Consider the following 23,111-nt stretch of genomic DNA (forward strand, 5'->3'; position numbering starts at 1 on the left):
GCATCTATCCCATATTATATATTATATATATATAATTTCCTTTTCATATTTACCACTCATCTACCTTCATATGAGTCTATCTGTTCTACAGCATCTATCTATCTATCTATCTATCTGTCTATCTATCTCATACAAACCCATGCATATATCTTATATCTACCTCTTAACTATCTCTTGCATATTTATTCACTGTCCTTTTATTCTGTCTATCTACTTTCATATCTATCTACAATTTATCTATCTATCGTCTAGTTATCTATCTATCTATCTATCTATCTATCTATCTACAACTTATCTATCTATCTCTAGTCTATCTATTTGTCCACCTGATGATGGCTGTTGTATGCTAAACAAATGCAAGATTTTAAATTGATACACTTTTTCAAAATAGAATATTCCATTTATTATTATCATTTTTTTTAAATGTGATTTAAAAAAATGAAAACTAAAACAAAACTAATACAAGGAATGTTTTATTCTCTAAGGCTGTCTAAATAAAAACAAAATGCATTAACGTAATTATTTAGAACTAGGAATAAATTAACATGGGTGGTATGGAAGGTTATACTAAGGAACTGCCCTTTGATGATCATTTCTTTTGAATGTCAACTAAAGATGTGGATTACATGTATTTGAAGTGTGTAGCAGTTTCACCAAGTTTCTTTTGATATGAAAGGACTCCATGTGTTTACAATATGCAATCTACTAACACAGTTCTTGTTCTTGTCCAAATGATGTGTGAACAGGGAGACAGTTTTGGAGGCAGATCAAGGACCAGAGGAGGTTTCATTACTGGTCCTCTTAGGGCCATCAAAGTAAAGTATCCTTTGTCCTAACTCAGCTTTTTTGACACTTCACTAGTCCCCTCTGAATATATAAAGAGTTTTGAATTAACTATGACCAAACATTTTGAGAGAAGACTCAGATGAGCCAACATGGAAAATGACCCAGAGTTTGAACAGGTGATTTGTAATGCTCTTTCCCTACAAGAAGACTATCCTGACCTTTATCTGCCCATTAAGTCAGTGGGCAGCTCTGGGACATTTCCTTCGGATGTGGAATTACAATTGCCTTTGAAGAACCCAAACATCCTTCAGAACACCCTAGTAGAGCTTTATTCAGTTATTGGGATCCCACAAGAAACCCAGAAAAGTGGTACCATTGTTACTGTCAAGCAAGAGGAGCCCACGCAAACCACATGCATCCAGGATCAGCTTCATTGCACAAGTCAAAACACAGCTGCACTTAAAAGTAAGTTCCATATTTTATAAATGTGTATTATTAAGAGTATATAAACCTGCATGTTTTTTTAGGCCAATCTCTAGATACAAATTATTTAGAGTACTTTAGTTAAAGGCATAGACCACATAAAGCAGTTGGAGCCTATGTAGTTGGTTTACTAAAAGGCAAATAAATGTTTCACTTTGCAAGAGAAATTTTACAGAGTTTAGTGGATGAAGTGAAGTTTGACTGACTTCTACCATCCAATCATGTGCAATGATATTTTTTATTTCTTTTTTAAATTTTCCTTCCGTGTGATTGGGTATTCTTTGCAATGTGAAACGTCAACATGTTCATTGATCTCTGGAGAAAATCCCCTTGTAAAGTGAACAGCCTTTTGTAAATTAATCCCCATGTCTGATTTTTAGTGAGGGTCCCTATTAGGTGAGTTTACCCTCACTTCCTTTCAGGATAGGAAGTGATGAGAAATACTTCTAATATGAACAGAAACAAAAATATTTTTTCAGTAGAGTGGATTAGAGTTAGAATATCTTTTTACAGCCTTCTGTCTCTTTGCATCCAACTGACAATGGCTCCCCTAATTTAGCTTATAGCTGTCGCTGAAACGGCTGGCCATATATTATACAATTTTCATTATTCAATTTCCTTTGCCTATGTAGTGCAAGTGCCTGCCTGATTGCATGCAAATTGAAAGTGTTTAGGCTTGACCCCATATTATATGGTTTTGGTCAATCTAAAGGAAAACTGTACAAGTAAATGGTATAATGTATGGCCAGCCTAAAGAAATCTCCTCAGTAGGTCAACAGTCAAAAATCTAACAGAGATTGCAACTTTTCCCAAATTTAGACCTAAAAAAATAAAAAAATAGAGGTTGGTTATAACCCTTACAAATAACCTTATAGTATCATGACTATTATACCATGCTAAAACGTAGATGCTCTGTTACTTAGAATTCATTATATTTCAAAAATCAGTTGCAACACTCAAATGTGATTTATATGGCTTGGACAGAAAATAAAGGTGTATTGTATGTATGAACCTGCACAAAATGTAAAAATCTCACAATTCTAATGGCATGGTGTTCCATGGAATACTAGAAGTTATATATTATTTTTCTCTGATATTATAACTCTTTTTAGAACTGTAGAACATTGTGCAAAGTGAAAAAAAAAAAACACAACGAAAAACAGAATGGGCCTTCACAAAATGTAAAAATCACATAATTCTGATGTCATGATTTTTTATTGAATATCTTATGGAAATATTTAGAGAGGTTTTTTTTTCCTGTGCTTATAACCCTTTTTTGGAACTGTGGGAAAAAATATGTTTTTTATCATTTACCTGAGCTCTGTCCTAGGTCACAACCAAATAACCCCTTTATTTTTAGTAGCAACATAAAACTCTGTAAAACATTGGTATATTCCAAGCTTTTCTAATCAGGCTTATTTGATAGCGACTGGTGTAATCAAAGCATTCATTTATGAAAAAGAACCATTTAGGCACCATGTATTTTTTTTTTATACCAGTTACTTTTCTTTTATTAATATCAGACTTTGTTGGTCTCTTTAATAGGGCCTTTCCCTGTGGAGGAACTAGAAAGTTCTAATATGATCAGAGGTGACATAGAAGATCAGCTTCCATCAACTTCAAGTCAGAAGTCTAGAAAAAGAACCTTATACAATAAACAACAAACCCTCTTCCTTCAAAAACAGTTTAACTTCAATCCCTACCCAGACTATGTGAGCAGATGCTGCTTCTCACAGATAACTGGGATACCAGAACCCAGAATACAGGTGAGAAGTTATTCTTATTTGTTATAGAATAAATTCAAGGGCAATAATATGTGTCAAGAATTGGAAATACATAAAAAATACAAAGTGGATTGAAAAATTTATGAAAATACCTTTTCGAAATCCTACTTATATATTATGGACAATTTATCCTTCTCTGAATTGAAGATCCAAATGTACTAAATTTAAATGTATTATTTACTTTAAATAAGGCATTAATGAATAGTTTTAATGTAATTTTTATTAAATGATGTCATTTTAATTTTACCTGTGAATTGAAATGAAAACATTTAATTGTAATTTATTTTGTATTTAAGAATACTATGTGAAAATATTTATTTTTCTCAAGTATATATGTTATCTAGAAGACAGTATAGTCATTAATAGCAACTTGTTGTTTTTACAGGTCTGGTTTCAAAACCGAAGAGCGAGATACATGACAAAATCTCCCAATTCTCAGGAAACTGAAAATGCCTTAATGGCGAGAAGAAAGCCAAACTTTGTATGTGCAGAATCTCCATATCCAAAAGTATGCAAAAACAGCTAAGAACATCCACACAAGACCTTTCACACCCAGACGGAGAAACATGAAAATCAAAGTTTAAGACTATTTATATTAAATGGCATTTTCAGCACTTTTTTTTTTATCCCTTTCCCCTTCACACTACATACTGTGATACCCAAAACTGACCCTCTGTTCTTTTTAAGTCAAAGTGAAGATTCAGTGTTCACTGTGGGTTGCTTTTCTAATGGAATTTTTGAAATAATATAATATAAGCTTAAAGGTTTTCAATTGCATTCTGGCTTGGCCATTTTTTTCTATTTACAGTAATAGCAAATATCAGTTGACTGTTGATTATCTGAAACTTCTTTGTAATGCAAATTCAGTGAGAAGAAAAAAAAACAAAACAAAAGCAATACATCAAGATATAATTAAATTAGAAACATTTGAAAATAAATAATATGGAAAAGGAGAAATAACTATGTTATGTTTGTATGTTTTTTTATTTAAATTGAAATGGTTTTATTTAAAAAGACCATACGATATTTCAGGTTTAAATATAAAAAGTTCTGAAGTGAATTAAACACCAGTTAATAAAATAATTTTATTTTTCAAATCCAATATGTTATATTATGTTATAAATTGTAAAACTATTAGACCATAATTTCTATTCAAGCATAATCCAAATCAAATCCAATGTGTTACTATAAACACATTTTTTTTTCAAAAAATACACATTAAATGAATGATTAATAAAGATATATTAATGTATATTTTTAGGTTATGCCTAAAGTAGTATTGATGATGTCAAATACAAAAAAGTCGAATCGTGTACATTTTTTTTTTATTTAAATAAAAAAAATTGTAAAACTATTAGACCATAATTTCAAGTCAAATATATTTATTTTATATGAGTAATTACTCATTTTATTTTAGTGTCTGGAGATAAGTAAATGAGCATTATTTCACACTCTGATAAAGGTTTGATAATGTGTGATGTACTGAAGATCAAAGCTCACAGTAAATGCCTCTCTACACCATAACTTCAAAGAAACATCAAACACCGGGTTTTTATTTGTACCCCAATACACATTCTAGTTTCTGCAGGAATGGGCCAGAACCATGAATAGGGCAAACAAGAGCTCAGTAAACTGAAGTCACCTTAAAAAAATGCATTGTATGGGTGATTGGACAATTGAAGTGCACCAAATAAGAGACCTGAAACAAATGGTGGTGCGGGAAGTGGGTAAAGATAAGCAATTCTCTAAAACTTGGACCCCGTGGTCTATGTTCAGTTATTCCACGGAGTTCTTCCCATGGGCTGAAGGGGACCCTGTCCCTACAACCGTCTAACCTAGATGGAGTGTCTTCTATTCATATCTGCTCTTTTTCAACGCTTTTTCTTTCCTTTCCTTTTCTCAACACCTTTTGACGTCTTTATGTACTGAAAAAATGTCCCGCAACAATTTGTCTCAAGGAAATGATGTGATTAATGCAGCATAGCCTATATTGAGCAATTTTGATTAACAAAATACCTATACCTGTAAATGTCTTTAGCTTCCTATTCTCCTCTGAAAGAAGAAGGGTATATACCAGTGGCAACTCCTCAAATCCTGCCCTCAGGACCCACTAACAGGCCAGATTTTAAGTATTACCTTGGGGAGATGCAGACTAGAATACTGCATTTACTGAGCAGCAAATTATACCACCTGTGATGTAGTGCCATTATCTTGCAAACCTGGCCTGTTAGCGGTTCCCCACCAGAACCACTGGTGTATATCTAAAGCCAATAACCTTCTGCTCCAGTGAAAATGTGCTTTCAATGAACATGATAATAGGGAGAGAGAACAAAGTGAGAAGAGGGATAACCTCATAATTTTGCTGCTGCTTCTTTTATGTCCAACCAGCATGCTAGGGTATATTTAAATGGCTGACAGTTTCACTTTTACTAGAATGTATGGAAATACAATCTTACTAGAGCTGCATATAGGAGACACTGCACACATATCCATCAACCTAAAAGCTGGTCACACACTATTCGATTTTTTTTTTTCAACCTGGATTTTTTTTGTTTAAGACAAATCTTCCTCTGCGGCTATTGTATACCGACAGCCAGCATCAACAGCTGTCAGAATACCTAAACAGTGGCTGCATCTGATTGGATGCTGACATTGTTTGCCTTTTTTGGCTTGGCTCCTCCGCTTTATCACTAGAGGGATGTCAGGTGGGAAAGGACCAACAGGGCCACCTACTAAGGGAATTTTGGCTGGTTTATCAGGAACCAGACAAAATGTGAACAGTGTATGGCCAGTTTTACTAACACAACCAACTGACCCCTTCATGATAGGGATCCCTTTGGGCCACAGAAAGTGTACCACACAAAGTGTGCCTGTACTAATACTGCAATGATTGGTGGGCATATTAGGGTGAATATTGTTTTTGATAAAACACACACACACAGTATCTCACAAAAGTGAGTACAACCCTCACATTTTTGGAAATATTTTATTATATCTTTTCATGTGACAACACTGAAGAATTGACACTTTACTACAATGTAAAGTAGAGGGTGTAGAGCTTGTATAACAGTGTAAATTTGCTGCCCCCTCAAAATAACTCAACACAGCCATTGATGTCTAAACTGCTGACAACAAGTAAAAATGTCCACATTGGGCCCAATTAGCCATTTTGCCTCCCTGGTGTCATGTAACTTGTTCGTGTTACAAGGTCTCAGGTGTGAATGGGGAGTAGGTGTGTTAAATTTGGTGTTATCGCTCTTACTCTCTCATACTGGTCACTGGAAGTTCAACATGGCACCTCATGCCAAAGAACTCTCAGAGGATCTGAAAAAAAGAATTGTTGTTCTACATAAAGATGGCCTAGGCTATAAGAAGGTTGCCAAGACCCTTAAACTGAGCTGCAGCATGGTGGCCAAGACCATATAACGGTTTAACAGGACAGTTTGCACTCAGAAATTGCCTTGCCATGGTCGACCAAAGAAGTTGAGTGCACATGCTCATATCCAGAAGTTGTCTTTGGGAATTAGACATATGAGTGCTTGCAGCATTGCTACAGAGGTTGAAGGGGTGAGGGGTCAGCTTGTAAGTGCTTGTAAGTGCTCAGACCATAAACCTCAAACTGCATTAAATTGGTCTGTATGGCTTTCATCCCAGAAGGAAGCCTCTTCTAACGATGATGCACAAGAAAGCCTGCAAACAGTTTGCTGAAGACAAGCAGACGAAGGACATGGATTACTGGAACCATGACCTGTGGTCTGATGACACGAAGATAAACTTATTTGGTTCAGAATGTCATCAAGCGTTTGTGTCAGCAACCAGGTTAGGAGTACAAAGACAAGTGTGTCTTGCCTACATTTAAGCATGGTAGTAGGAGTGCCATGGTCTAGGGCTGCATTAGTGTTGCCGGTACTGGGGAGCTACAGTTCATTGAGGGAACCATGCCAACATGTGCTGTGACATACTGAAGCAGAGCATGATCCCCCAAATGAAAGGTCTCTAACATCCACCAGCTCCGTGATGTCATCATGGAGGAGTGGAAGAGGACTCCAGTAGCAACCTGTGAAGCTCTGGGGAACTCCATGCTCAAGAGGGTTAAGGCAGTGCTGGAAAATAAATGGTGGCTACACAATATATTGACACTTTGGACCCAATTTGGACATTTTCACTTAGGGGTGTAGTCACTTTTGTTGCCAGCGGTTTATACATTGATGGCTGTGTGTTGAGTTATTTTGAGGAGCCAGCAACAAGCTGTACATGTTTGCATGTTACTGTTTACATTGTAGCAAAGTGTAATTTCTTCAGTGTTGTCACATGAAAAGATATAATAAAATATTTATGAAAATGTGAGGGGTGTACTCACTTTTGTGAGATACTGTATATATGTATATATATTCTAATATGGCATCTCAGTTGCAAATTAAGTAGATGGAGCAAGACCCCCCACTGCCCAGTGGTGTGATGACAGGTCTGATGAGGGAACATGTACTGTCAATATCAATGGCTCAACTATCAACTTGTCGCCCCACGCCAAGGTCCTAGGTATAATCCTGGACTCCAAACAAACCTTTCGACCCACATCTTATCACTATCCAAAATTTGCCGCCTCAACCTCTGCAACATCTCCAAGATACGGCTCTTCCTGACCAATGTCACCACAAAGCTTCTAATTCACTCCCTGCTCATCTCTCACCTTGACTACTGCAACTCCCTCCTCATTGGCTTACCTCTAAATAGTCTATACCTACTTCAGTCCATCATGATGAATGCTGCTGCCATGCGCATCCACCTTACAAACCGCTCAGCGTCTGCTATACCCCTCTGCCAATCCCTCCATTGGCTGCCACTCAACCAACAAATTAAATTCAAGATACTAACAACTTACAAAGCCCTCCACAACCTGGCACCCAGCTACATCACTAACCTAGCCTCAAAATACCAACCTAATTGTTCTCTTTGCTCCTCCCAAGACCTCCTGCTCTCTAACTCCCTTGTCACCTCCTCCCATGCTTGCCTTCAGGACTTCTCCAGAGCCTCTCCCATCCTCTGGCATGCTCTGCCCCAATTTGTGCGACTTTCTCCTGCTTTGTCCACTTCAGACGATTCCTGAAAACTCATCTCTTCAGAGAAGCGTATCTGACCCCCACCTAACAACTGTACATTTATTTTCTCAAGACCTCCTGCTCTCCAACTCCCTTGTCCCCTCATCCAATGCTCACCTTCAGGACTTCTCCAGAGTCTCTCCTATCCTCTGGAATGCTCTACCCCAATCTATCCAACTTTCTCCTACTTTGTCCACTTTCAGAAGATTCCTGAAAACTTATCTCTTCAGAGAAGTGTATCTGGCCCCCACCTAACAACTGTACATTTTCTCAATCATCACATCCCCCATAGTTATTACCTCTTGTATGTCTTGACCTTCCCTCTTAGATTGTAAGCTCTAAGGAGCAGGGCCCTCTAATCCCTACTGTATTAAAGTGTATTGTATTTGTACCGTCTACCCTCAAATTGTAAAGTGATGCTTAAACTGTAGGCGCTATATAAAGCCTGTATAATAATAATAATAGTAATGTCCTGTAGCTATATAACACCCCGTAGCTGTCCCTGACTGGTGATTCAACTATGATTAAGGTCTGAATGAGGGAAATTCTACACTCAGTATCAGCAGGCCAGCATATATTATTTGTACTGTCCTGGGATATATTATAAGAGTACAGATACTGAAGCTGCATGTAATACTGGGCAGTCATAGTCAGCCCATTTCTTCCCTGCTCTTCACCTTCTTTGCCATGCCAGTAACCAGTGTGAGTACACCCACTATAAGCCTGAATTAGCAGTTCAGCTGTTGTGCAAGGAATGATGGAAATATAATAAAAAGAAAGATTACAGGTAATTACACCGTCACAAAAAAAAAAAAAATTCCAGATGTTCAGTAAACATGAATAAGCAAGAAATTTAAGAATTTAAGTCTTTCCTGGAATCTTTAAAGAAAATCAATTATATTTCATATGTTTTATCCTAATATGTAAATCTGATAAAATCATTATTGTCCATGTTTTAATGTTTTTAGAAAATTTCTTTCTATTTGGAGTGTTTGATTATGCATGTAAAACTGGTCAGCCATATCCACTTATTAAATATTCAGTTTTCAGTTGTAGAGGATCAAGGCATTGTTGATATGTCTGACCACACCTGTCTCAGTGACAGCCTATTGAGAGGTCATCAAAGCTATAAATAAGGTGACAAGTAAGGACAAAGGACACATTTCATACCATAACAGACTATAAGATTACATGGGGATTGGGGGAGGGCAAGGTGATTGGGGGAGGCAAGGTGATTGGGGGATTAAAGGGAACTGAAGCCCTTCCTAGTGTGTTTTGAGGTTTGCACTCTTAATATTTCTCAGGTGTTCTGTAGTTCAAGTCAATATGACAACACTGCTCCTCCATGGGAAAAGGAAATGGTTACTTTAAAGTACAGTAGTATTTTGGTAAAGTAGTATTTTGTATTTAGTAAAGTAGTATTTTGGTAAAACCAAAATCAGTTTTTGTTTTGGATAGAAGATTTCCCTTCATAGGCACAACAGGTTAGAGAAAATCTCCCCAAAATAGGGGAAATTTCCTCTCAAACATATTATTAGATGATATAAAAGCTATCACAAATAATTGAACAGTTAATATATTGGTATTGGTTCCGGGGTCTGTGTGGGCATCGGTCCCAAAAGCTCAAATTGGGGACAAAGTAATGGATTTGGTTAAAGTGGTTGTAAAGTCTTACAGACCACTTTTACCTACAGGTAAGCCTAGATTAAGGCTTAGCTGTAGGTGCAAGAAATATCTCCTAAACATACAAGGATATTTGCAAAAGACAGCCACCGCTGTCTACGGCGCATGCTCCGTAGATAGCGGCGCGCAGGCACACTGAGCGTACCGTTGCTAAAGGCGATCATGCACAGGAGTGACGTCATTGTGGCTCCAGCCAATCACAGTGCCAGAGCCGCAATATACGGAAGTAAGATGGACGCTTCGTGGAAGAGGGGACAGCAGTGACATTGCAGGCTCCTGTGTCAGCTAAGTGTCAGGTATGCAATGCATCATAGCCCATTATGCTTTAAACAAAAACAAAGAGGAAGTAAAACCCATCAGGGAAACAAAGAGGAAGTAAAACCCATCAGGGAAACAAAGAGGAAGTAAAAACCCATCAGGGTTTACTTCCTCTTTAAGGCTTCAAAAGGGCAGTGTTGAAACCTGAGGGGTAAGTACTTGCTGACCCAGGGTGGCCAGTGTTCACTTTTTCATCCTGAAGTGTTGCTGCAATCTGGCATGCCTCAGTGCCTGGGTGACTAGGTTTTTCATTGCGGTCACACAAAGAGCCAGCGTCTTCCAGGCTCTGGTTATTATCTGCTTTGCAATAGTTGTGGTATAAAAGAGGAGGTGACATTGGAGCTGACCAGGAAATAAAGGGGAGTCTGTGGATCAGGTGGGACATACTTATCAAACAGCAATGACCGTGTAGTAAAGATATCCACCCAATTATAGTAAATATTTAGACCAAATTTTCTTAAACACTTTTCCATGATATATGTCGTCCCCCGCCCCCCCACCGGATGTGTACCCAGAGGCGGTGTTTAAGGGCCAATTCATACCATAAATCCCTGAAGAATATGCTGTGCTTTGATGTGCCATTTACATGAGATCTAGGTGCAATTTCAGCCCATTCATTTGAATGTGAGATCACACTGGACCACACCAATGCATGCAATACTTTATAAAGCACACAGATATCGGATCGCATGATACTTCTAATGGGCAGGCAAACATGTACACAACTTGGGTTTCTGGCACCGCGTTCTGGTGTGAGCTGGCCCCATATCTTGTTCCAGTGGCAACTCTAAAAGTTAGAATTTCCCATTACATTCTGTTTTGAGTAACAATGGTCACTAGGACACGGGGACACACACACACACACACACACACACACACACACAAAATTGTCAAAAGTATTGTGACACCTGCCTTTACACGCACATGAAATTTAATGACATCCCAGGCTTAGTCCGTAGGGTTCTATAGTGAGATGGCCCACCTTTTGCAGCTATAACAGCTTCAACTCTTCTCAGAAGGCTGTCCACAAGGTTTAGGAGTGTGTCTATGGGAATGTTTGACCATTCTTCCAGTAGCACATTTATTTAGGTCAGGCACTGATGTTGGAGAGAAGGCCTGGCTTGCAGTCTCCACACTATTTCATCCCAAAGTTGTTCTATCAGATTGGGGTCAGGACCCTGTGTCGGCCAGTCAAGTTCCTCCACCCCAAACTCGCTTTTCCATGTCTTTATGGACTTTCCTTTGTGCACTGGTGCGCAGTTATGTTGGAACAGGAAGGGGCCATCCCTAAACTGTCCCCACAAAGCTGGGAGCATGAAATAGTCCAAAATGTCTTGGTATGCTGATGCCTTAGGAGTTCCCTTCACTGGAACTAAGGGGCCAAGCCCAACCCCTGAGAAACACCCACACACCATAATCCCCCCTCCACCAAATGATTTGGACCAGTGCACAAAAAAAGGTCCATAAAGACATGGATGAGCGAGTTTGGGGTGGAGGAACTTGACTGTCCTGCACAGAGACCTGATCTCCGCACAATAGAATACCTTTTGGGATGAATTAGAGCGGAGACTTGTGTCAGGCCTTCTTGCTCAACATCAGTGCCTGACCTCACATATGCGCTTCTGGAAGAATGGTCAAACATTCCCATAGACACACTCCTAAAACTTGTGGACAGCCTTCGCAGAAGAGTTGAAGCTGTTATAGCTGCAAAGGGTGGGCCAACTCAATATTGAACCCTACGGACCAAGACTGGGATGCCATTAAAGTTTGTGTGTCTAAAGGCAGGTCTCCCAATACTTTTGACTATATATATATATATATATATATATATAAATAAATATAAAATGTGTGTGTGTGCGTGTGTGCGTGTGTGATTTGGGTATACTTATTTCAGATGATTGCAAAATGAGCAAATAGTGTGTGGCAAGGCAGTGGGAATAGAATTCTAGGATGCAACACTAGCGGGATCACCAGCAAGAGGAAGGAGATCCCGATTCCTCTATATAGATCTTTACTGAGACTGCATTTAGAATAATGTATCCAGTTCTGAAAACTTCACTTACAAACATATTGATAAAGATAGAACGAGTCCAGAGATGGATAACAAAAATTATGAAAGGTGTGGGGGTTAAAACATATCAAGAGTGACTTCAGGAACTTAAGTTTGTGAAGTCTGGGAGGAAAGAAGGGAAACCTTTAAATACATCAAGGGGGTGAATAAGGTTCAAGAGGGCAGTATTTTCAATATGAAACCAAGATCAAGAACACAGGGACATGACCTAAAACTAGCTGGAGGAAAAGTTCAAAACTAATTTTAAAAAGTATTATTTTACTGAAAGGATATTTATTATTTTACTGAAAGTTGATGCTTGTAACAAACGTTCAGCTGAAGTAGTGAGACAGTCAAAAGTAAGCAGTTTCAGAAACACAAACACAGATCTAGGCTCAGACAAAAAAATTTAACGAAAAAAAAAAATACAAAAAAAAACCCACACACACACACACACACACACACACACACACACACACACACACACACACACACACACACACACACACACACACACACACACACACACACACACACACACACACACACACACACACACACACACACACACACACACACAAAACAAACTAAGAAAAAAAACCCACACAAGAAATAGAAAACATGTGAAAAAAAAACAAAAAATGGGCAGACTCGATGGACTTAGTCTTTTTTTCTGCCTATGCTTTTCTATGCTCATTCCCCACAGTTATTACCTTTTGTCTTACCTGACCCTCCTTCTTAGATTGTAATCTCTAGCACGAGCAGGGCCCTCCGATTCCTCTTGTACCAAATTGTATTGTAACTGTTATGTCTGCCTTCATTTTGTAAACCGCTGATACAACAGTATACCCTGTTTCCCTGAAAATAAGGCCTAGCGTGATTGTCGGTGATGGCTGCAATATAAGCCCTACCCCCCAATTAAGCCTTGTAGGTCTTCTTTTCAGGGTAGGGCTTATTTGGGGGGTAGAGCTTATATTGCAGCCATAACCTACAATCACGCTACGTCTTATTTTGGGGGAAACAGGGTAATAATAATGTTTCTATATACAGTGTACATACATTCATCATTCCCAAATAAGCTGCGCTATACTGATCCGATAAATGCTATGTGAAGCAAATGAGTGAATAAATAAAGCATGAAATCAAAAAATATTAACAAAGTGCAGACAGGGAAATGCATATACTAATGTTCAAATATTAGTCCATCATCCCATCAACAAAAAACGTTTGCTTGTAATCTCCAACGTGTTTTAAACACACCACACCGATATAGGAAAAGTGTCATCAGAGTTTGCAGGAAAAAAGAGGACTTCCACCACCAACACTACTGCCGCTTACCAGCTACACTGATCCCATCTCAGAGACCAGATATCGCCAAATCAAAAACGCTTCCTCTGAGTCAGGACTGCATGGAGGGTGTATCCTCTTTAAGCGCTTGGTTCAAATGGTTAGAAGGTTCATCAGTCCCTGCCCTCAAGGAACTTACACTCTAAGGTAATGACTTCATAAAAGCATTCAAAAAAGGAAGTGGAACTTCCCCCTTCATTTTATACTCCTCTCTGTTCAAGAGCTGGAAGTTAAGTCTTCGGTATAATGTAGGTTCTATATTTCGAAAGTTCCAACTGGCCTGCAATATTTTGCAGAGCACAGGGGCCAGTGGCTCCAAACCTGCTGTATCTGCAAGCCATTGCATGTACTCCAAAAAGCTTTTTCCAAGGCGGTGAAGATTCTTTAAGGGTATCCCAGAATTCCGGGTTTTTAAGACTTCTTCACGGGATTCTGAAAGCATTTTCTCTGGAGGCGGTAGCTGGAATTTACCTTCCAGTACAGACAGAAAAAACTGTACCTGGAAATGAAACAATGGGAAAGGAATCACAAATTTAACAGCTCCAATAAAGCCCAGAGTAGGGTAGCGAGCATGAAAGAGATGCTTGTAGAGTGGAGGGAGATGACCCTGTTCCCCATTAGTTCCCACAATGTCTTCATCCTCCAACAAGTCCACTTTAGGAAGGAATGATTTCACAGTAAGTGTTTCATTTACCTGAGGGTTTGCCTCATTTTTTTTAAACCCTTTCCCTGATTTCAAGTCTATAAGTTCATCTACATTTTTTCTCTTCATCTTATCTCTCTGGTCTATCTTATGGTTGTCCATTGTGTCACTGGCAGTCAACAAGAATGGGTAGGTATATTTATAACCAGTACAGAAAATCAAAGTGTCAGCCATTATTTCTGTCCCGTCTTCACAAATCAGACTATTTGCAGTGGCCCGCACAACTGGAGGCACAAATGAGAGGTTAGCTGGTGGAATCCACTGTAATGAAGAACCCCGGTAGCTCAGATAGACATGCTTAGCATGTGGAGACAGCTCTAGGGATATATCAAATCCAGATGGTCCTGCACCCAGTACGACAACTGAATGGAAAGAGAAGACCTCTGGATAGTTGTAATATTGGCTGTGCAACACCGGACCTGGAAAAAGTGTGGGAACAAAATTATTGACTGGTTACAAATAAAATACATTTTTTATAAAAAATAAATAAATATTGCATTAATTATTGCTAGGCTGTTATACAATTTTCATATAATTATCCATCTTAAATTGTACAGTACAGGACACAGGCTAGATATCATATGGAAATAGAACTCTGTGGTGCTCAAAGATACCATGCAACAGAAAAGGTGTTTGGATGCATCTGTCCCCTGCCAGCTCTAATACTGAAAACAAAGCTCTTGGTTCTCAGTGCTTCCTGAGCAGAGAGCTGGTGGCCGTCAGTCACATCAATCAATAGGGGGCTTCAGCAGGGGAGGGCTGGTAGCCTTAGGCCTGGGGGGCACGTCTAGTCAAGTGGCCCATTAATCCACAAATCAGCTCACCATCACCAGTGCCCATCAATGCAGCCTCATCAGTGCCCATCAATACAGCCTCACCAGTGCCCATCAGCTCAGCCTTGTCAGTGCCCATCAATGCAGTCTGTTCAGTGCATGGGGATTAGAGAGAGAAAAGCCGCTGCATAACACAGAGCGGAGATCTCCCGCTTACTCAGTGCGGCTGCTGTCATACGAATTCCTGCCTCCTGGACCAGGTTCTATGATAGATGTCATCAGTGTGCTCTTTATCATAGGACATCTTTGGCTTCCTGTCGGTACAGAGGTACACGTCACCGAGGAGCCGATGCACGTACCCGGTTGCGTCGATGTCTGCCGGGCACCCGCAATCGCTCATGACAGAGCAGGAATGTGGATCTGTGTGTGTAAATACACAGATCCACGTCCTGTCATGGGAGAGGAGACAGATTGTGTGTTCCTAGTATATAGGATCGGACTCCTCCCTAGTCAGTCCCATCTCCCCCACAGTTAGAATCACTCCCTAGGTAACACATTTAACCCCTTGATTGCCCCTAGTGTTAACCCCTTCCCTGCCAGTGATATTTATATAGTAATCAGTGCATTTTTATAGCACTGATCGCTGTATAAAAGTCACTGGTCCCAAAATAGGGTCAAAAGAGCCTGATCTGTCCACCGCAATGTCAGTCACAATAAATATCGCAGCATTACTAGTAAAAATTAAAAATAAAAAAATTCCATAAATCAATAACCTATTTTGTAGACGCTATAACTTATTACTGCTTATCGCAATTTTTTTTACCAAAAATATGTAGAAAATTACACATCGGCCTAAACTGAGTAAACATTTTTTTTTTAAGTTGGCATATTATAGCAAAAAGTAAAAAATATTGTGTTTTTTTAACCAGTTCCCGACCAGCGCACGCCGATGTACATTGGCAGAATGGCATGGGCAGGCATATTGGCGTGCAGGTACATCCAATCTTTAATGCTGCCCTGCCATCGCGAGCGGGACCCCCGTGAGTCCGGTCGCGGGTCCCGCGAACTCGATCGCCATGGGCATATCCACGATCGTCTCACGGGGCGGCTGAACGGAGAGATGCCATTGTAAACAGCATCTCCCCGTTCTGCCTAGCAACAAGTGACGCTGATCTCTGCTCCATGTGATTGGAGCAGAGATCAGTGTTCACTAAATGAAAGCCCAGCCCCCCCACAGTTAGTAACACACCCCTAGGAACACTTAACCTCTACACTGCCCCTACACTGCCCACTGGTTAACCCCTTCACTGCCAGTGTCATTTACACAGGAATCACTGCATTTGTATAGCACTGATTACTGGATAAATGACAATGGTCCCAAAAATGTGTCAAAAATGTCCGATGTGTTGCAGTCACAATAAAAATCCCTGATTGCCACCATTACTAGTAAAAAAAAAAAATTATTAATAAAAATGCCATAAAACTATCCCTTATTTTGTATACGCTATAACTTTTGCGCAAACCAATCAATAATCGCTTATTGCGATTTTTTTTACCAAAAATATGTAGAAGAATAAGTATCGGCCTAAACTAAGTTGAAAAAAAGAAGGTTTTTTATATATTTTTGGGGGATATTTATTATAACAAAAAGTAAAAAATAATGCATTTTTTTCAAAATTGTCGCTCTATTTTTGTTTATAGCGCAAAAAAAAAAACGCAGGGGTGATCAAATACCACCAAAAGAAAGCTCTATTTGTGCTAAAAAAAGGATGTCAATTTTGTTTGGGAGCCACGTCGCATGACCGTGTAATTGTCAGTTAACTCAACGCAGTGCCGAATCGCAAAAAGTGGTCTGGTCTTTGGCCAGTAAAATGGTCCGGGGCTGAAGTGGTTAAAGTTGGCACTCTTTTTTTGTTTAAAGCGCAAATAATAAAAAACGCAGAGGTGATCAAATACCACCAAAAGAAAGCTCTATTTGTGGGAAAAAATTTATTTGGGTACAATGTTGCATGACTGCACAATGAAAATTGACCTGGGCAGGAAGGGATGAAAGTGCCCGGTATTGAAGTGGTAAATTAATGAAAGTGTATTTCTTCCAAAAAAATTGTATTTGAAAAACAGCTACATAAATACAGTGTGACATAAAAAATTGCAACAATTGCCATTTTGCTAAAAAAATAAAATAAATATTTTATATATATATATATATATATATATATATATATATATATATATATATATATATATATATATATATATATATATATATATATATATATATATATATAATGTTTGGGGGTTCTAAGTAATTTTCTAACAAAAGATTTGTTACCTGTAAGCAAGTGTCATAAAAGGTTTAGGCATGAAGGGGTTAATAATATCAGCGCCCAGCTTGAAACAATGGGAAAGAAGTGAGAAATCTTCATAGTGTAAGACCTTTCTTTTTAATAAAAAATAAAAAAAACACATTCACCAAAAAAAACTTACATTATCTCTGCTCTGTCCTCAGGATCAGCCTCATGGGGTGACAGTCTGCTCCCCCACAGCCTCTCGTTTGTCCTCTTCCTGTGGCCAGGCTAGGGAATTTTTTGCGCCCAGGAATTGCTATTGGGCCACCTGCAATAGGGACTACATGTCCCACGATTCTTTGCAGCTGCTAGAGGCTTGGCTGATGGGCTCCCTCCATCTACCAATGAGGAAGCAGGGGAGGAAACAGAGTGGGCGGCCACTCACACATGCTGCAGTGTTCGGAGAAGAGGAGGGGGGGGGGGGATTCCCCACACGAGCTGATAGGTTGGCTCTCACTCCACTGTCAGTGGATTAGTGTGATCGTGACCGACGGGAGGTGCGGGAACAGAGCGGCCTCCACTACATAAGTGAGTGTGAGTGCCTCTTGAGTTTCCGCGCCCCTCCCTCTGCCTCAGCTTGCAGCCCCTGCCCCGAAAATAAAAAATAAAAAATTTAAAATCGTGAGCAGCGGGCGCGGGCCATTTTGCGTATATTGTTAGGGCAGCCTAGGGGGAAATTGCCACCCTGCCCCCTGGCCCAGCCCGCCCCTGGGCTTCAGCACAAACAGTGCTTAACCACTTGCCTACCAGACACTTATACCTCCTTCTTGCCAATGCCAATTCTCAGCTTTAATGATGTCACAATTTGAATGTCAATTGCGCGGTCATGCAACACTGTACCCAAATGAAATTTTTATTATTTTTTATTTACACAAATAGAGCTTTCTTTTGGTGGTATTTAATCACCACTGGGTTTTTTGTTTCTGTGGCAAAAAAATAAAATAAAAAAGGCCAAAAAATTTTGAAAAAACAAAAAAAAGGTTTCCTAGTTTCTGTTAGAAAACTTTGTAAATAAGTAATTTTTTTTCCTTTGCTTATGTGCGCAGATGAGGCTGCACTGATCAGGAGGCGGCACAGATTGGCATCACTGATGGGCACTGACTGGCATCACTGATGATTGGTGCCCTGATTAATTGTACAGTTCTCCCCGTGAGGAAATGTAGCTGATCAGCTCTCCTCTCCTCACACTCTAAGTATGAAGAGGGGAGAGCTGATGACAAGCATTTCCTTGTCTACATGTGATCAGCTGCGATTGAACACAGCTGATCACATGGGTCTTTACCGAGAACAGGGTCATGCCGTGTCCCTGTGGGCACACAAGTACAGTCAAACTGGAGCAACATTATATGATGTCATCCCAGAACAAGAGAGCACCCCGCCTGTTGTCATTTCCAGGTGTTTCCAAACTATGGCAGTTGTTCAGGAACTACAATTTCCATCATGCCTAGTCATGTCTGTGAATGTCAGAGTTTTACAGTGCCTCGTGGGATGGGTAGTTTTGCAACAGCTAGAAGGCCATAGTTTGGAGATCCCTGGTCTATATGGCAGGTTGGAGGTGATTAAATAAAGCAGCATATTCTATAGGTACAGTAAAATGTTTATTTAAGTCTGAGATGGCAGGGTCTGCTACCAAAACCATCCACTTTTTGTGAACTTTTTCCATCGGATAGAGCTCAGCATGATTCTTGGAGGGGGTAAAAATATTTTTCAGGACAAACCCAATCATCATAAATTGCCTATTTTTTCTGTTCAGATGCGGAGAGCAGTGTTGAGTGGTTTGAATGTTTACAGGCCTTTGGTAGGGTAAATATTTGCACAGTTACTTGCACCTGGTTTGATATCAGTGAAGGTATTCACAGAGCAGGGCGTAGAAATGGGGTAGGCTTGTCCATAAAACTATGATTAAGGTCTGTGAGGCTGAGTGCATTCGAAGGGTGGGTTTTATTGTTGAGGATTGATGTTGTGCCGAAAGCAATCTTTCTGTTAGACTTTGCCTTTCTCTAGGTCACAGATGTCCTAAACATCCTATACCTTTGGGTTCAATCGATGATTGCAAAGGGGTAATAGAGTTTCAAACTCGACCCCTCAGTGTTCTCCAGCCAACCAAAATCTGCTCAGCGACAGATTTGCAGACCATCCTAAACCATCTCTTATCCCAAGGAGTGATCATTCCAGCACCAGTATTGTCAACCTACCAGTATATTTTGGGTGTCATGTCTGTAGAAGACATGACACCCAAAATATACTGGCATTTCTAAAAGTCACAATTTTAGGTGCAACTTTCAGTACTTAGGCTGCAAATAAGTACAATATGCAATTAGCAATGTGATTTAAAGGTAGATATTAAAGGCTTCAATTTAGTAAGTATTTCAGGGACAGGACTCCCAAGGGCAAGAAATTAGAATGACCTGCGCACACACACATGAAATTTACTCTTAAGCCCCATACACACTATCATTTTCTGCTGAGTTTTTCCTTCAGATTTACCAAAGCCATATAATATAAGGTCAAACCTTAGGCATTTCAATTTGTATGCAATCAGGCAGGCCCTTGCACTACATGGTTTTGGTAAATCTGAAGGAAAAACTCAGCAGAAAAACTGATAGTGTGTATGGGGCTTAACAATGACACTGACATGAGTGTGTAGCAGCACAGATGAGGACATCTCACCGACACGACACATCCCCTTCTGAGACACAGTGACAGCCTAGCTCCATGCCAGGTGGTGCCTTCAGTCCAAAAAGCACTGGCAGTCCCGCTCCTGGCTTGACTTGCTCCTGTCTCACAGACCCACAAGCAAGGATTTGGCTGCTCCGCTCAGCTCCCTTGCACCATGATATCACATGACACACTGGGCAGCACCAGCAAGGAGTGGATGTGGCATAGGAGGTGCATTAAATACACTGTAGTATGCACTACATGGTCCTGGCTGGTTCTGGACCTGAACTGAGAATTTGCCTTTCCAAGCTGGGTATCACAGCCAGGGCCGCTGTTAGAAATTATGGGGCCCCATACAGGGTACCTGACGGGGCCCCCTTGACCCCGCCCACAACCCACCCTGGCTCTGCCCACAACCCCACCCCTGCCTCCACGCTGTCAGGGTGGGGGGGGGGTGTCTGGAGGCAGGAGCTGGAACATGTAACATTTACAGCGCCCCACCAATCATAACTGCATCTGAATGGGAGAGATGTCAGTGTTTTGACATCTGTGCCCATTCAGTTTGTGTCTTCATACATCACCGACTTGTGTCCACTTACATCAGGCTACACATTTAGGTCTGGAAAAATAGAAAAGGATATTCTTTTCCAATTTTTTTTTTCCCACCTGAATGGACATGGGTGGATCTAAATGCATACAAGTCAGTTCATACCTGTAAACCTACATGGAGCTTTCAATCAGGTCTGCATGAAAAAGGACGCAATTGCAAAGCTTGGGTGAAAGGTTATCAAAGGGGAGTGGTTTGGGGTGTTAAAAAGGCAGCTTGGCTGTGTGTTTTTACTATCCCCCATTACATGTGTAAAAGTTGCATCTCACTATGTGCTCATGGTCATTATCATTATGATGATCAGAGCACAGTAGGTGCTGTATGGCTCTGTCAGTGTAACATGACTGTGTGGTGCTGACTTTGTTATGGCTGTGCTGAGTCATAGTCTGTAACACACAGTACAGCCATATATCAGGAAAGTCAGCACCCAACAGTAGTTATGGTCCGAACTTCCGATGGGACGTTTCGCAAACGTGGAAAAAGGTGTGATCCCCTCATAATAAGAACCCCCAGGAGGAAGTCAGCACAGCACAGGGATGGTGTGATCCCCTCATAATAAGCAGGCCCAGGAGAAACTCAGCACAGCACAGGGATGGTGTGATCCCCTCATAAGCAGCCTCAGTAGAAATATGACACCGCTCAACCTCTTCAAAGAGGAGGGTAGGGGCATATAGTACGGTGTGCTTTTTTGGGACAAGGAAGTGAGCCAAATGAAGAAAGAAGGTCTGTGTGCTTGATTAAAAAAATAGTTTACAGACATATACATGGTCTACTGGTCACATGTGTTGAATTCCTCCGAGATCCATGCATCATTCATTTTTAGAAATGTGAGGTAGTTAACACTGTCGTGAGCTAGGCGAGTACGCTTATCGGTCACGATCCCCCCTGCTGCGCTGAACGTCCTTTCAGACAGGACACTGGATGAGGGGCAAGCCAACAGTTCGATTGCAAATTGGGCAAGCTCTGGCCAGAGGTCAAGCCTGCCCACCCGGTAGTCCAGGGGTTCATCACTCCTCAGAGCGTCCACATCGGCCGTTAACCCAATGTAGTCGGACACCTGACGGTCTAGACGTTCCCTGATGCTGGATCCGGATGACACCTGTCGATGGGTCAGCTGAAAGAATGACCTCATATCCGAAGTCACCAACACATCTTCAAACCGGCCTCTTCTTGCAGGCGCTGTTGGATTGGTACCCGCAAATCCTTCTCTGGGAGTGGGAATTGCTCCTCTGCCAGCGCACGCAAAAGCAGAATGCAGCATTTCTCGAAGCAAGGCCTGGAAGTGCTGCATTCTGACAGCCCTCTGTGACGGCGGTAACATTTCCGCCATTTTGTGTTTGTACCGGGGGTCTAAGTACGTTGCCACCCAGTACTGGTCCTTGACCCTTATGCTTTTTATACGGGGGTCCCTATTAAAACACTGGAGCATGAAGGCCCCCATTTGCACTAAAGTGGAAGCGGTGTGGTGGCCTGGCTCCTGCTCATCATCCAGGATAATGTCGTCCTCTTCATTCTCCTCTCCCCATCCACGCACAACAGGGATCTCAGAAAGGTTAAAAGCATGCTCTTCTTGCTCCTCCTCATCCGCCCCGGCACCATCCTCCTCTGACTCCTCTTCAGACTCCTGTTGTTGACTTGTCTCAGATAGAGTAGCCCCCCCTGGGAATTCATCCAGCATTGCGACTTCCTCATCTTCCCGCTCCTGCTCCTCCACAGCCTGATCAATGACACGACGCAATGCACGCTCCATAAAGAAGGCATAAGGTACCATGTCACTGATGGCGCCATGGCTGCGACTGACCAGTTTGGTGATCTCCTCAAATGGCCGCAGAAGTCTGCATGCGTCGCGCATGAGCAGCCACTGGCGCGGTGAAAAAAACCCAAGCTCCCCAGAACCGTTTCTGCCGCAGAGTTCATACAGGTAGACGTTAACTGCACGTTTCTGCTGGAGCAGCCTATCAAGCATATAGAAGGTTGAGTTCCATCGCGTCGGGCAATCGCAAAATAAGACGTCTGACCGGCAGATTGTGTCGCCGCTGAATGTCAGCAAGGCGAGCCATGGCCGTGTAAGATCTTCTGAAATGGGCCGAGATTTTCCTTGCCTGCCGCAAGATGTCCTGGACCCCAGGGTATTTGACAAGGAATCGCTGCACGACCAAGTTTAAGACGTGTGCCATGCATGGCACGTGCGTGATTTTGCCCTGTTTCAATGCGCTAAGCAGATTGGCACCGTTGTTACACACCACTTTACCAACTGTCAGATTGAGCGGTGTTAGCCACTGATCTGCCTGTGAACGCAAAGCTGAAAGGAGTGCCGGGCCAGTGTGGCTCTTGGCTTCCAGGCACAACAGACGCAGCACGGCATGGCAACTTCTCACCTGGCATGTGGAATAGGTTCTGGGGAGCTTGGGCGGTGCAGCGGAAGAGACGCTAGCAGCAGAAAAGGAGAAGGCAGCTGAGGAGGAGAGGGAG

The 23,111-nt window shown here is 41.1% G+C and overlaps 2 protein-coding genes across 2 annotated transcripts in view; one reads left to right on the forward strand and one right to left on the reverse strand.

The window, feature by feature from the left end:
* Window positions 1–935: 935 nt before the first annotated feature.
* Window positions 936–3,579, forward strand: LOC143962322 (homeobox protein siamois-like). Its single transcript, XM_077471623.1, has 3 exons — window positions 936–1,251; window positions 2,815–3,035; window positions 3,439–3,579. Exons 1-3 carry the CDS (start codon window positions 936–938, stop codon window positions 3,577–3,579), a joined length of 678 nt encoding a protein of 225 aa, XP_077327749.1.
* Window positions 3,580–13,278: 9,699 nt separating this feature from the next.
* LOC143963803 (uncharacterized) overlaps window positions 13,279–23,111 on the reverse strand; it is a 37,713-nt gene continuing 27,880 nt past the window's right edge. The window contains exon 5 of the mRNA XM_077473536.1: window positions 13,279–14,672. Coding sequence (XP_077329662.1) covers window positions 13,693–14,672 — 980 coding nt within the window. The 3' untranslated portion in view covers window positions 13,279–13,692. The remainder of the gene's footprint in view (window positions 14,673–23,111) is intronic.

Source organism: Lithobates pipiens, unplaced genomic scaffold (genome assembly GCF_037356315.1).
Source record: "Lithobates pipiens isolate NorthernLeopardFrog02 unplaced genomic scaffold, aLitPip1_a1.2 Scaffold_8, whole genome shotgun sequence".
NCBI lineage: Eukaryota > Metazoa > Chordata > Amphibia > Anura > Ranidae > Lithobates > Lithobates pipiens.

What these genes read in the sequence shown, in the direction of transcription:
- LOC143962322 (XM_077471623.1), top strand. Translation starts at nt 936, where the DNA reads ATGGAAAATGACCCAGAGTTTGAACAGGTGATTTGTAATGCTCTTTCC. An exon ending in AAACACAGCTGCACTTAAAA is followed by an intron (nt 1,252 to 2,814) that starts GTAAGTTCCATA and finishes TCTCTTTAATAG; the next exon opens with GGCCTTTCCCTGTGGAGGAA. An exon ending in TACCAGAACCCAGAATACAG is followed by an intron (nt 3,036 to 3,438) that starts GTGAGAAGTTAT and finishes TTGTTTTTACAG; the next exon opens with GTCTGGTTTCAAAACCGAAG.